At 41.5% G+C, this 14116-nt stretch overlaps 3 protein-coding genes and 1 non-coding gene across 5 annotated transcripts; 2 read left to right on the top strand and 2 right to left on the bottom strand.

Moving 5' to 3' along the window:
- Window positions 1–1453: 1453 nt before the first annotated feature.
- On the bottom strand, window positions 1454–7769 carry LOC110971639 (uncharacterized). The gene is made up of 5 exons (XM_022222025.2): window positions 7645–7769; window positions 5576–6183; window positions 5343–5419; window positions 4451–4702; window positions 1454–4266 (listed from the first exon to the last, which is right to left on the bottom strand). The coding sequence occupies exons 2-5, from the start codon at window positions 6174–6176 to the stop codon at window positions 4027–4029; spliced, it is 1170 nt and encodes a 389-aa protein (XP_022077717.1). The 5' UTR covers window positions 6177–6183; window positions 7645–7769; the 3' UTR covers window positions 1454–4026.
- On the top strand, window positions 6822–11331 carry LOC110971640 (dual specificity protein phosphatase 14). 2 transcript variants are annotated; one of them, XM_022222027.2, is made up of 3 exons: window positions 6822–7017; window positions 8902–9215; window positions 10169–11331. In XM_022222027.2, the coding sequence occupies exons 1-3, from the start codon at window positions 6961–6963 to the stop codon at window positions 10383–10385; spliced, it is 588 nt and encodes a 195-aa protein (XP_022077719.1). In that variant the 5' UTR covers window positions 6822–6960; the 3' UTR covers window positions 10386–11331. The 2 variants fall into 2 exon arrangements, with proteins under 2 accessions (XP_022077719.1, XP_022077718.1); XM_022222026.2 differs by lacking the exon at window positions 6822–7017 and adding an exon at window positions 7696–8821.
- On the top strand, window positions 7932–8014 carry trnal-cag (transfer RNA leucine (anticodon CAG)). Its single transcript has one exon. It is a non-coding gene; the product is annotated as a tRNA-Leu (tRNA).
- polr2d (RNA polymerase II subunit D) lies at window positions 10683–12827 on the bottom strand. Its single transcript, XM_022222028.2, has 4 exons — window positions 12515–12827; window positions 11457–11637; window positions 10942–11037; window positions 10683–10817 (listed from the first exon to the last, which is right to left on the bottom strand). Exons 1-4 carry the CDS (start codon window positions 12591–12593, stop codon window positions 10739–10741), a joined length of 435 nt encoding a protein of 144 aa, XP_022077720.1. The 5' UTR covers window positions 12594–12827; the 3' UTR covers window positions 10683–10738.
- Window positions 12828–14116: the final 1289 nt, after the last annotated feature.

Below are 14116 nucleotides of genomic sequence, written 5' to 3'. Positions count from 1 at the left end.
TAAATGCGGTTTATTTTGCTGACAGCAGAGAATCAGAATGGAGTTTCTGAGTGGAAACAAAACACCTTTATTGGTTTCAGCCCGATTCTTTGATCACCTGACAGGCCGACCAATCATCTTTCGCAGCCTTTGTGATGTCATCAGGAGGGAGGAGTCAGTGTGGATGTGTTCAGGAGGACCAGGCGATTTTCAAGATGCTAACTTCTGCTCTAAATGGCTCCTTCACCTTCATGGAGACTCTTCTAGCTACTTAAATCCACCTGGAGGAGTTGAGATCAGATCTATCGTCTGGTTGGTGTTGGACTCCTCCAGGACTTTAGCCACTATGATATTTTGCTTGTTTCCTCTTGTCTCTGATCTTGTTTATGGTTTTAATTGATGGGATCTCAAGGTGCAGGTTTCTGGTTTAGGAATTTCAGAGTTGCATTTCTGTTTTTTTGCAGATGACATGTTTCTGTCTGTTTCTAACTGCTCTAAATAATTCCTCTTCTACCGTCTTGGAGGATCTTCTAGCTACTTAAATCTACCTGGAGGAGTTGGTTAGATCAGGTCTACCTCTTGTCTCCAATCTAGTTTGTGTTATTAACAGGGTCTCAAGGTGCAGGTTTCTGGTTTAGGAACCTCAGAGTTGCATGTTTGTTTTTTAGTGGAAGACACATTTCTGTCAGTTTCTTCTTTGTCATGTTGGTCTTGGATCTTGGACAACCCTTGCATTTCTTCCTCTGAGTTGAATATGAGTTGCTGCCTCAAGGGAAGAAGTTAAAGTATTTGAGGATGTTTCTCAGGTGGAAAATGAAGTGTGGGATAGAAAGACCAGGTGTCGCAGCATAGATGTTTTACCGAACCGTCGTGGTGATTTACGTTCCAACCCTTTGGCCAAAAACTGTCGCTACTGACTGTAAAACTGAGATACAACCAAAATCAGCTCCGTCTTCTGAATAGTGGCTGAAGTGCTTTCCAGTAAAATAAAGAATATTTTTGGCTTTATGAATAAAACCCAACAATAGTTTGTGCAACTAAATATTTTCATAGGTTCCCGCTGCCCCCAACATTTAGTAATTTGTCTGTTTGTGTCCCGGTGGATAAAGTCACCTGCTTTCAGGTTAGTCTGACATTAAAACACCTTATTTCATTCATTTTAAACCAAATTTTAGTCTCACAGCTGTTTGAACTGCAGTCACTGATGGAGACAAGAAGCCTCTCAGTGTTCGGTCGACTAGCAGCATCTCTGTGAGGTGTTCAGGGAACTTCTGTAAAATGGAGTTTTAGAACCAGGCAGGTGAGTCAGAAATGACATTTAACACGGGAAATGAATGGGGTAAAGCTTTCTAAAAATTCGGTATATATCTGAACTCTCCTCTGGAACTTTCTGTTTAAATTTGAGTCATTTCTGTAAACATTTCAGTTCATAGGTTTAACTGACAAAAAAACAAACCACTCAGACATCCAAACATAGAAACAAATCAGAGAAATTTATTCGTTTGTACAAAATATTCAAAACGGCTTCTTCTCTTTTCCTTTTCTAAAATAAATCCCTTATGTTTTAGTGTCACAGTACAACAATCTGACCTGTAAACTCTTGAATTGTAACATTTTCTGGTTAATATTTGAAATGCGGAGGGTTTAAAATCCACACGATGCTGTAATAAAAATAGAAAACACTCTTACTGATTATGAAATCGCAGCTTCTTTATCAAAACAGTCACAACTCTGAAGGCTTTTGATTGTTTGAGCAGCAAAAATAGTTTAAGTACCTGTAAAACAAGATTATTGTCATTACTGATGAATGATTTTATGTTTATTGAACTAACAAAGGTTGAATAATGAATAAAAAGTGCCAAAAATAAATATAAAAGTCTAAAGTAACGTCGAGCTGAAACAGTCTGTGTAGACTTGTTGTTTTAAAAAAGTTTTTGCAGAATTGTGTTTATTATTGTTTAATGTATTGAAACAATCTTTTTTATTTTTATTTTTATTTTCACAATATTTAGTTTTCCTTTATCAATTTTGATGTTTTATCTCATTTTTAAAATTATTTTAATTTCTGTCATTTAGTTTTATGTATTTCCTCATTTTTGAGGAAAAATACTAAATATAAAAAGAAATTTATAAAAAGTTTTTCCTTTAAATCATTTTTGTATTTAAAATAAATTTTAGAATATTTTTCTACTTTGATATTTTCTCACAATTTTGACATATTTTTCAATGTTTTTATTTTTTTTTAGCTCAAAGTGTAACCCATCTCTTACATTTGTAACTTTTTTTGTAACTAGTTTATATGAATATATAAACTTAAATCCTTCTTTCAGAAATATTCTTTTATTGGTTGTTTTCTCACAATTTTGACTATTTTTTTAGTTAAAACATTTTACTTATATATTAGTTTGTAAACGTTTCACCTCATATTTTAGATCAGTTTTTAAATTCATGATTTATTTTTTTATTTTTTTTGTATTTAAGTTTCTCCCTGAAAAATGTTAAACTTTGAAGAGTTTATTTTTTTTATGTGTGTAAACATTCAGATTTCCATCATCCTGGCTCAGATTATCCTTTTTTTAAAATTCTACTTTAAACTCCAGCTGCCTCCACAGATCAGCTGTTTGAGAACATCTGGAGTCTAATTATTCAAAATAAAGGACCTTTTATTTTTATCTTCATCAGTCTAATGTATGAAATCTGGTTCTGTTTGTGCGTTTTAGCAGTTTGAGCTCGTTTAGACGCTGTGATGTAACGGTGCAAAGGATTGTGGGTCAGATAAACATGCTGACTCATGATTCTATCCAGGTGTGCTGGTGTTTCTGGCACGATGTGTTTGAAGTTTGATATATTGGAGCATATTACATCTATTACTGGTGAGATATGCAAAATGTTAGTTTAAATATTGGAAGCCTGAAACCTGCCACAGTAATAAATTCAAGTTTTTTGCAGAGGAGTTAGTGCAGTTATGCATATTAAATACATGCATCATCTCCAGTTTTCTTCCCTAATAGCAGAATAATAGTGAGTTATGCTACAGAAAGAGCTGCAAAGCGACAATAATGAAACCTGAGCTGGCATCCTGTGAAAAAGAAAAACATCTGAAAACTAAAACATCTGGCTTCTCCAAATTAAAGTCCAGAACTTTCCCTGCATCAGTCTGTGGATATTTACAGTACCGTTCAAAAGTTTAGTCACTTAGAAATGTTCTTATTTTTGAAAGAAAATCATTTTTTTTAAATGAATGTAACATTAAATGAATGATAAATCCAGTCTAGACATAGTTAATGTGCTAAATGACTATTGTAGCTGGAAACGGCTGATTTTTAATAGAATATCTCCATAGGGTACAGAGGAACATTTCCAGCAACCATCACTCCTGTGTTCTAATGCTACATTGTGTTTTTGCCGTAAGTCAGAACTCACATACAGTGACGTTTGTGGCATACGACCAGAGAATGTAAACAAAGCCATCTTCCTTGTATAGCGCCGCGTGACGACGTTTCGTCTGCTCTGCTCGGCAACTAATTCCCGTGCGATATTTATTTTAATGCTGCAAACACCATACGTAAGACTTTCTTAATAAATTTATGGGAGATGTCGACGTAACCACGAAACGCTGTAGGTCGAGGACGTCGTAAACCGAGGACCTCCTGTATACCGGAGGGTCAGAGAGAATCCTCAGAACTGATGCTGGTGTTCTTTGCATGAACCGTCAGTGTCATTTCTCCTGATAGACAAAAGTCCTCAACTTACATCAGAATTCCGTTCCTACGGTACGACATAACATGATTTTCACCATAAGTCGGAACTCGCCCGCTAACGGTGGCTAACTGATGATTGAAAACCCTTGTGCAGTTATGTTAGCACATGGATAAAAGTGTGAGTTTTCATGGAAAACATGAAACTGTCTGGGTGATCCTAAACTGTTGAACGGTAGTGTAGAGGACCTTCACCATCAGTGGTAAATTCTCCTGAGTCTCCACAGGTAGGAACTGAGTGCAGCAGCTCCTTGTTCTGGGGGAAGTTTCCTGCGGTGGGACCGTTCTTCTACATCTCTGGTCTCTGGGCTTCTGCTGCCTGCAGGTGCGGCTGGACGGCGTCCCGGTAAAACGTCTCCAGCCTGGACAGCGTCTGGTCCCAGATCTGCTGGTCGAAGTGGACCGGGACCACAGCGGTCTCCTTCAGGGTGAAGACCACCAGGTCAGCCTCCTGCAGCCCCGACACCCACAGCTGGACCTGGATCTGGGTGAAGTAGCTGTGGGTGGACTTCAGGCGGTAGCGGGGAGGCTGGAGGATGAGGACACGTTAGGTAGGTCTGTTTTTATTAACAGGTCATTGATGATTAAATAGGTCTGATCAGCAATAAACTGATATTTTTTAGTTTTTCCTTAAACGTTTATCATTAGTTTTAATAATCGATACCAGCCCATCTGTGGACTCTAATGGTTCCTGTTCTTCTGTTTTTTTTTACCCCTCCAGGCCTCCGTCCGTCCTCGTCCAGGACCTCCAGACAGAAGGCCGGGTCGTCCCTGCAGGCGTCCTCCACCAGTCTGTCGCGGTGCTTGTAGGGACACTTCACCTCCAGGCAGAGCAGCCGTTGGCCGGTCCGGCTGTCAATCACGATGCCGTCCGGGCTGGCGGCCAACCACGACCTCTGGGCGTCGATGAAGAGGCCGCAGTCCTGGACGGTGACTTTCCGACCCAAAGCACGACTCTTCAGCTCCTACAGGACGACATCACAGTGACGTCATCGGTTACATCATCGACGTGTGATTCAGAAAAAAGTCTTACAATTTAAAATTTTTTCTCAATTAAAAAACATAATTTGGATGCTTTGTCATTTTTCTTCGACTTGCTGACGTCTGTCTTAAAATGTGATTTTTTTCTTCATAATCTTTTTTCCTGCAATTTTGACTTTAAAAATGTTTATATATTTTTTGCATAATTTTGATCTTGGTATCATCCTCAGATTAATGAGGGAAAATTAATATAAGGATAAAAATTCTAGATTTTTTAAAAATGTACTTTCTAAATTTTTTAAGGATTTTTTTGAATTTGATGATTTCTCAATTTTTTTTACTTGTCAGTTCAACATTTTTTTTTAGCTTTTTCTTGATTTTATTTTTACTTTTTAAAGTTAATTTTGATAAAATTCATTTTGAATTTGAATCTATTAAATTATTTTTTTTCAAAATTGGGGATATTTCATGATTTTTGTTTTCTCGTTATCGGATTGTTTTTAGTTTTTTTAGGTAGTTCTGACTGAAGAAGCTCTGGGGCTGTGAAAGGCTTTCAGATAAATAGTTTTAGTGTGGAGGACAGAAACAGAAATGCTGAGCTTCCCGTCAGGTGCTGAGACTCACCTGGTACCTGCGGACGGCCTCGGCCTCCATGTTGATCCCCCAGTTCATGGCTCTGGTCTGGACCCTCGGCCCCTCGCCTGGTTTATACATAATCTGATGTTAGAGCATTTTTACTTTCAAACAACTTTAAATTCAGCCTTACTGATCAGAGCCTAAAGCTGTTTGATCTTTAATACCATGTGAATCCTGAGGACCAGAATCAGCAGGTCCAGGTGAGAGGGGGCGTGGCCTACCTGTGATGGCGGCCAGGTAAGAAGCGGGCGGGGTTTTGCTCTTCCCGTTAACGAATTGGCAGTTAGCGATCCGATGAGCGACAGAAGCTGTGATGCGGTTCTTCCTCCAGGAGAACCAATCCGGGTTGGTTCTCTGTCCGCGGGTCAGAACCTCCACCTGCTCCACCACATGCCTGTCCAGGTGTTCTTCCACCCCCACAGGGAACTGCTCTGGGCTGGGGGCGGTTCTGTCTGAGGTGTGGGCCGGTTTCCGAGGAGGTTCTGGATCTGCAGCCGGTTTCCGAGGAGGTTCTGGATCTGTAGCCGGTTTCCGAGGAGGTTCTGGATCTGTAGCCGGTTTCTGTTTCCGTCTTCCACCTGGACAAGGTTCCACAGCATCCTGGTTCTTCTGGACCACCTGAGTGTTGGTTCTGGTCTGAGGAGGGCCTGCAGCACCAGACCTGGTCCTCTGGGTCTGACTGGTTCTGGTGCTGTTGGTGGTTTTGGCTCGAGCTCCTCCTGATGCCATCTGGATGGACGGATGGTATCGGACCTGTGGGAGAACCAGTTTCTGGGCTGAACTGGACCTGGTGGAGTTCTGACCGGTTTTCTGATTCTGCATCTGGAGGCTGAATTTATCAATAATCAATTTAAAATCAATAATAAGAAATTATTTAAAACAATCCATTAATCATAATATAGAATAATAAAACCATAATAACTAAATAATAATTATTAAAAACAATACAATTATCAATACTTAAATAAATACAAACAAATATCAATAATAATTCATAAATTCAGTCATTGTTGAGAATAATTATTTACATATAAACTCATAAAATCTCACAAACTGTCAACAGAAGATTAATCTGCAACTAATCTGATAATCAATAATAAAAAATAAAAGTATAAATATTAAAAAGGCCAAACCTGTGTTTCCTCGGTCTAAATGTTTTCCTGTTTATTCTCAGGATTTATCTGTTAATTTTAACCTCCTAAGACCTGAGCTTTGGTTTGTTTTGCATTTAAATTTTTTTCTACTTACTTTTGGTAAGGAGTGACCAATAAATATAATAACTGGATAATATCTAATATCTGATTATTATGTTTATTACATTTACATTATATATTTTTACTAGATTAACATTGTTATTACTATTATTATTATTATTATTATTATTATTATTATTTGTAGTAGTAGTAGTAGAAGTAGTAATATTCGTGTTATTATTAATATTAACAATATGCCCTTTTGGAAAAAAGAAATCAAAAACAAAAGCACGTTTTAAGAGGTCTTAAACAGGTCTTAAGAGGTTAAAGAATATTATCTGACACTTCCGTTTATGTTTTGACTTTTACTATGAAGCAGCGTGTGAGGCTTTTATTTTGTAGTGTCCGGACGGATGTTTTGGTGTTTCATAAGCTTCGGTCTGAATCGTTTCTGCTTTCGGATCAAACAGGTGAGAAAACCACAATCTGTACCGCAGACAGAATCTTGTCACCAGCCTACATTCAGAATTCTTTAAAATCTCACATTTTTCGTCTCTGTCGGTAACAACAGGCGGCAAAATTGAACTTGTTGAAGTTTAACAGACTGTTAAAAGTAAAATCTGCATTTAATCATTTAAGAGATTTAGTGTTCAGGACCCGATCTGCTGTTCGGCTTTAATCTAATGAAAACAGCTGCGTGATTTTAACAGGGTTTAGGGATTTTAGTCTTCTAGTGTTTCCAGTTTTTACCGCTTAAAATGGAGCTTTAACGAGTCAAATCAGACCAACCGGAGAGTTTACGTGAATGAAACGAAAGCCGAAATCTTCATAATATTAGCTTCTTACAAAATATATATTTTTTGTTATTTGGTAACTGCAGAAAAATAGAGACAGTTAAGAAAACGCATAAATGCATGCATTTTGAATAGGGTTAGGCGTTGATCAGCTGGGGCGTCACTGCGCAGCTTGTTCGAGAATAAACCGCAAGTTAAGCTCGTGTTTTCATAAATCTAGTGAGTCTAGTTAGGTGTGGAGGTGCTGTGAGGCTCTGAGTTTACCTGTCAGGGGAGAGGGAACAGCGTCAGAGTGGGTCTTACCTGTCCGTGGACTCCGTCGGACTGACAGCAGAAGTGAAACTGCTCCTGTTCGAAGCTCCGCTGACTCATAAACCCGTGACCGTCTCCCGGACGTGTCCCGAACATGTCTGAGCACCACGGGCCGCCGATAATCCCCCGATTTATTCATCTCCTGTCAATAATACCGTATCAATACCATCGTGAATAGTGGATCGATCCATTAGAATCTAGAAAACATAAATAAACTGGGACAAAAAAAATTGACTGAACTGGCTATATAATTGTAGCTGTCATAGAGGTTTTTCAGTGTCAGGATGGCCGAGCGGTCTAAGGCGCTGCGTTCAGGTCGCAGTCTCCCCTGGAGGCGTGGGTTCGAATCCCACTTCTGACAGTATCTTTTTCTCAACTGTACTTTATTCTGGTTTGTTTTGAATTATTTTTAATTTATCTGATTTTTTCATCCTACCTCCACGACATTAAAGTCAAAGAGTACATTGTTATTTCATCCCCCAGGGCCCTGCAGCGTTTTTACAGTGAAAATAGCATAGACCGTTTCACTGCTTTTTTCAAGATGTCGACCATTTCCGGCTAAAAACCACTAGAGATAATAGTTTAGATTATCTCTACAGATCGTTCTGGTCTCTACAGGTGATGTGGGTCTCTCAGCTGCTTCTGGTCTCTACAGGGCTCTCAGGTGTCTCCAGATTTCTACAAGTCTTTCAGGTCTCCACAGGTCTTTCAGGTGTCTCCAGGTGATGCGGGTCTCTACAGGTCTCTCAGGTGTCTCCATATCTCTCAAGTGTCTTTGGTCTCCTACAGGTCTTTCAGGTGTCTCTGGTCTATCAGGTCTCTTCAGTTGATGCAGGTCAATCAAGTCTCTCCAGGTCTCTACAGATCTTTTGGTTCTTCCAGGAGAATCGGGTTTCTCAGGTGTCTCAGGTCTTTCTGGTCCCTTCAGAGGATGTGGGTCTCTCAGGTGTTTCTGGTCTCTACAGGTTGTTCTGGTCTCTGCAGGTGATGCAGGTCTTTCTCGTCTATCAGATCTTTCCGGTCTCTCCAGGTGATGTGGGTTTCTCAGGTGTCTCCAGGTCTCCACAGGTCTCTGTGGTCTCTCTTGTCCCTCCAGGTAATGTGGGTCTGTCTGGTCTCTACACGTCTCTGTGGTCTCACAGATCTCTCAGGTGTCTCTGGTCTCCAGGTGATGCAGGTCTTTGTAGTCTCTCAGATGTTTCTGGTCTCTGCAGCTTTTTCTAATGCAGGTCTCTCTGGTCCCTCCAGGTGATGCGGGTCTCCCAGGTCTCTCCAGGTCTCTTCCTGTCCGACCTGGACTCGGCTCTAAGTCTCGGTGTGTTGACCAGCAGGAACGTGTCTCTGGTCGTTAACGCCAGCGGTCTGGAGGAGGTCTCGTATCCGGACCTGGAGGGTCTTCAGGTCCTTCACGTTCCGGTCCAGGATCAGCCTCATGCCCCCCTCAGCCGGTACTTTGACCCAGTAGCTGAGCGGATCCACCAGAACCGAAGCGGGTCGACTCTTGTCCACTGCACCGCCGGCCGGAGTCGGTCTCCAGCTCTGATCCTGGCCTACCTGATGAGGTGAGCTCACCTGGACCAGCTGGTAGACCGAGACCAGGGATTGTGGTCTCTATGAGATGGGGGTGTTGTTGTGGTTGTTTGTGGTCTTTATTGTTTCTTTGTGGTTGTTTTGATCAGCTAGTGTCTCCTTTTGGCCATCTCGAGTCTTGTTGTCATTTATTTGTATTTCTTTGTTGTCATTTGTGGTTGCTCTCAGTGTCTCTGTGGTTGTTTTGTGTCTCTTTGTGGTCACTTTGAGCTTTGCTATGTGTATTTTTGTCATAATTTAATGTCTCTTTGTTTTAATTTCTGGTTGTTTTGCGCCTCCTTGTGGACGTTTTGAGTCTCATTTTTGTTGTTTTGTGTTTGTTGTCATCTCTGGTTGTTTTTTGACTCTTGGTGGTCATTTGTGGTTGTTCTCAGTGCCTTTGGGGATGTTTTGTGTGTCTTTGTGGTCACTTTGAGCATTGTTCTGGTCAGTTTTTTGTCACCTTGTGGTCATTTTGTGTGTGTTTTCAGGCATTTATGGTTGTTTTGTGCCTCTTGATGATCATTTATGGTTGTTCCCAGCCTCTTTGTGGTTGTTTTGTGTCTCTTTGTTGTAATTTATTTTCTCTTTACATTCATTTGAGGTCATTTTGAGTTGGTTGCTTTGTCTGTTTTTGGTCATTTTGTGTCTGTTTGTCATTTGTGTTTCTTGTTGTCATCTGTGGTTGTTTTCAGTGTCTCTGTGGTCATTTTGAGTGTCTTTGTTGTAATTTAATTTCTCATTTATTGATTTGTAGGGTTTTTTTGTGTCTTTGTTGCCATTTTGAGTCTTTTGTCATTGTTTTGTGTCTGTTTTGGTCATTTTGTGTCTCTTTGAATTGTGGTCATTTTGACTTTGTGGCACATTTCTGTCTCTCTGTGATAATTTCTAGTTGTTTTGAGTCTCACTGTGACCTCTGACGTGTTTCTGGTTTGCTTATCTGCAGGTTTGAAGGTCTGAACTTGCGTCAGGCTCACGAGCTGGTCCTGGAGCAGCGACCGTTCATCCGACCCAACACCGGGTTCTGGAGGCAACTGATGGACTACGAGAGAAGCTTGTTCGGCTGCAGCTCTGTGAGGATGTCCAGGACGTCTGCAGGAGTTTTACCTGAAGCTCTGCATGAACCGGATGCTGACGCTGCTGCGTACTGCGTCAACATCTGACACATCTGTATCCATGCTGGACCAGATGTAAAGATTGACGACATGATGGTTTGTCTGGAATCAGTGAACAGCCAAGTGTTCGTGGTTTTACTCAGTTTGACTCCAGCGTTGTTGGACAGAAGGTTAAGTTATAATAAATAAAATATTTATTTATTGAGGAACAAACACCTGGAGCTTAAAGTGGATCAAAAGGTTTAAACTGTTAAACAGCTCTTTATACAGAGCAGGACGACCCTTGAAGTAATATAAAATCTGAGTTTTTAAAGGAAAAGCAGCAAAGAAATGAGAAACATGGAGTACAAAAAAGACAAATGAGATTTTATTGTGATAGTAAAAGGAATAAAAAGCTGGTCTCAGTACTGGAAACTTCTCTTGGTCTGGATGTCGTCCAGAATCTGCTGCAGCTCCTCGTCCTCAAACCGACCCTCCAGACTGAAAAATCAGAAGAAGAAAGACGATTCAGTCCTCAACTTTATTCACAAAGCAACACCCAGAAACGAAAAGCTGTAAAATGTTTAATAAATGTTTTTGGTAGATCTCTGAGCTTCAGACTGACCTGGGGATCAGAGCTTTGGCCTCTTCAGCAGCTTCAGGACAAAGATTGGCCAAACTGGCCAACTCGAACTTATGGAGCTTCTTCTGCAGGAGGAGACTGAAGACAGAACGATGGGGGTCAGATAGAAACCAGATCACAGGACAGAATAACGGAGAGTCAGAGCTGAAACAACAAGGATACAGGCTAAACCCTCATCTGTGCTACGTGTATGTGTCTTGGTGGTCATTTATTGTAATTAGTGGTTGGTTTCCTTCTTTGTGGTTCATTGTGGTCATTTTGGGTCTCTGTGGGGATTTGGTGTATCTGTAATTGATTGTAGTCATTTTGGGTCTCTGTGATCATTTCTGGTTATTTTGTGGCCATTTTGAATCTTTTAGTGCTCTTCTTGTAGTAGTTTGTGGTTGTTTTGGCAGCAGGTTCACCCTGTTAGCATTCTACAGCCAACGAGCAGCTGAAGCAGCAGAAGCAGAGCTCACTGAAGCAGCTCTGAACCCTCCTTCCTGTCGTGAACGTACCTTCGCACGGCCGTGATGGTCTCGCGGTTCTTGAAGCGGCTGAACCGAGCCGTGTAGTTGAGCGTCTTCATGAAGACCTCGGACAGCTCCTGCTCGTCCTCCGCGCTCTCGTTCTGCTGCTTCCGGTGTTCCAGCAACATGTGGACCTCCGAGTTCAGCAGCGTCTCGGCGTTCTCGAACTCTGTGGAGGCAGCAGGAGACATCCCACTGATTAATTACACTCAGCTGTAGCTACGTAGAAAATGTTCTGTGTCCATTTGCCAATTAATTAATTAATGCAGTAACACAAAACACACACTAAGTGAAGGATGTAGCGATTGTGTTCTTTCACAGTGAGGGGAGCCAGCTAACTTTGCTTTCTGCTGCCCGAACACATCGTTATTAACCGATTTCACTGAGTTATTTATCAGTTTAGACGTTACAAGTCCAGATCCAAGTCCAAGACCACACTGAGCTTCCACAGACCTGAACTACAGGAAGAGGGAGGTTCAAAACACACTTTCAGATCTGTGAGAGACTTATTCAAACAGTGAAAAAACACCTCAGAGCAGATCCTGGTCCAGAACTTGTGCAATTAGACTAAAAGTTCAGGCTTAAGTACAGATATAGTCCAAGTAGAATAGGTGGAATTAGTAGTAATGTGATTAGGAAACACAAAAAGAGGAATTTCACCCCAGAATGACACAAAAAAAATCACCACAAAAAGACACCTAAGGCACAAAAATACACAAGGTGACCATGGAAACACACGAAACAACACAAAGTGACAAAAATTAAACACAAAGACACACAAACACAAAGGGATCACATAAAGACACAAAAAACATAGATGCAAACAAAATAAAAACAGAATAAAGGTTCCTTTTCTGCATTTTCATTAGTAGAATAAAGGTTTTACAAACGTTAGAGTAAGTTTCAGACACATTAACGATTAACCCAGAACGTCTAACGGGTTTACATCATTAAAACGGGAAAACGGAGAATTTGAGTTTCCGTTAACTTTTCCCTGAACCGTCGGTTTGTGTCGGTGCATTTAAATAAACTGGTGATGAACGGACCTTTAGGAAACAGCAGCTGAGAAGCGTCTTCTTCAACATCGCCGACATGCGGAGGAGCCGCGCCGCTTCCAGCCGCCATGACGGGCAGACAACCGGCTACCGGAGACACCGGAGACCGGAGGACACACCGGAGGGTCGCACTCAGGCTCCCGGTGAGTCCCTGTAGCTCTCGATGAAGCTGAACGGTGTGAGTTTTAGCCGACACGGAATTTAATCAGGCGCCTTTCAGTCACAATAACACTGAGAGTCACTTCCGACTGTGAAACGATCACTTCCGCTTTGCTGCTTCTTCTTCTGCTGCTTTATTTACTGTCTACTCAGAGGCAGTGTAGCTTGTTGTTGATAATGTATATTAATGAAATGAACTACCATTATTGTAGTTTAAAGTACAGTATGAAACATTAAAAGTAGACTTCAGTATAAACACAACTGAACCAAAATATCCTCATTTAAAAGATTACTGCGTTGGCCGGGAATCGAATCCGGGTCGCGGCGATTTGGTCCAAACAATATGCACACCTTCCATTAGGGGGCAGCGCAAAGAGGTGTGTCTGAAGATACTATCAGGTAGTGTTTTGTTTGTGTTTTGGATTGTTGCGCGGTTTGACGGAGCGCAGGGCGAGAAGAGGCTGTGCCCGGTAATGTACCGACAGCTTGCTTGTTTTTTGCCATTTCTGCCGGTGAAATAATAAAAGTGAACTTGTGTTTCTGCACCACACTGTCTCTGTCTGAATGGTGTAACACCAGCAGAGGTCCAAACTAAAGCTAGCAGAGGTCCATCTACAGCTAGCAGAGGTCCAAACTAAAGTTAGCAGAGGTCCTGAGGCAAGTTCGATAGCTGTGCTAGCAGGCAGAGCAGCAGAGAGCAGGAGGTTTATTTTCAGAAGCAGAATTATTTCTTCATTGTAGATTTTAAAGTCTGTAGGAGCAGCGAAGTATGCAGTTGTTGGTTGTAAAAGCAAACCTTCATTGACTGACTGTTAGTGTAAATGTGGAGACTTCCTAAAACACAGTAAGAAGCGCACTGACAAACAGACAGAGGACTGATGACCAAATGTTTGATGTTTCAGCTGATGGTCGTGTTTTAATCTAGGCTGGCTACCACCAGCCTGAATCTCAAGTGAGATACAGGCTGGGTACCTGCTATTCATTTTCTTGTAGGGGTGGAGCAGTTTAAAATTTTCCACAGCCGTTGATTGGGCGCTGCATATGTCAGTCAGTCTGGGGCAGTTGAAGCTCACAGCCAATCGTGTCACTGCTAGCCGCTGACGTAAATGCAGAGCGACGGCAGCACCACGAAAAAGAATCATTGCTGTGTTTGCTCATGTGTTTGCTTCTTTCGCCATGTCGCCGGACGATTCTTGCCGTTTATGTAAAGTAAACATGAGGGAAAGTGGACCCCGTGTTTATGCACACTCCACAGATATGTTTGTGTCAAAAACAACGCCGACCATATCAGATAGGTTAGCGATGATGGACCTGATAGTCACCCCGGAGCCGGAGCAGTCAAACAGATGCTGCCAGCGCTGCACCTCCACACTCGGTCGGCTTGAAAAAGACTTTCCTTTATTCAGGCAATGGGAAGAGAACGTCCGGTTAAGC

This window comes from Acanthochromis polyacanthus, chromosome 13, assembly GCF_021347895.1.
Source record: "Acanthochromis polyacanthus isolate Apoly-LR-REF ecotype Palm Island chromosome 13, KAUST_Apoly_ChrSc, whole genome shotgun sequence".
Lineage (NCBI taxonomy): Eukaryota > Metazoa > Chordata > Actinopteri > Pomacentridae > Acanthochromis > Acanthochromis polyacanthus.
This window is presented reverse-complemented; position numbering and strand designations above follow the sequence as displayed.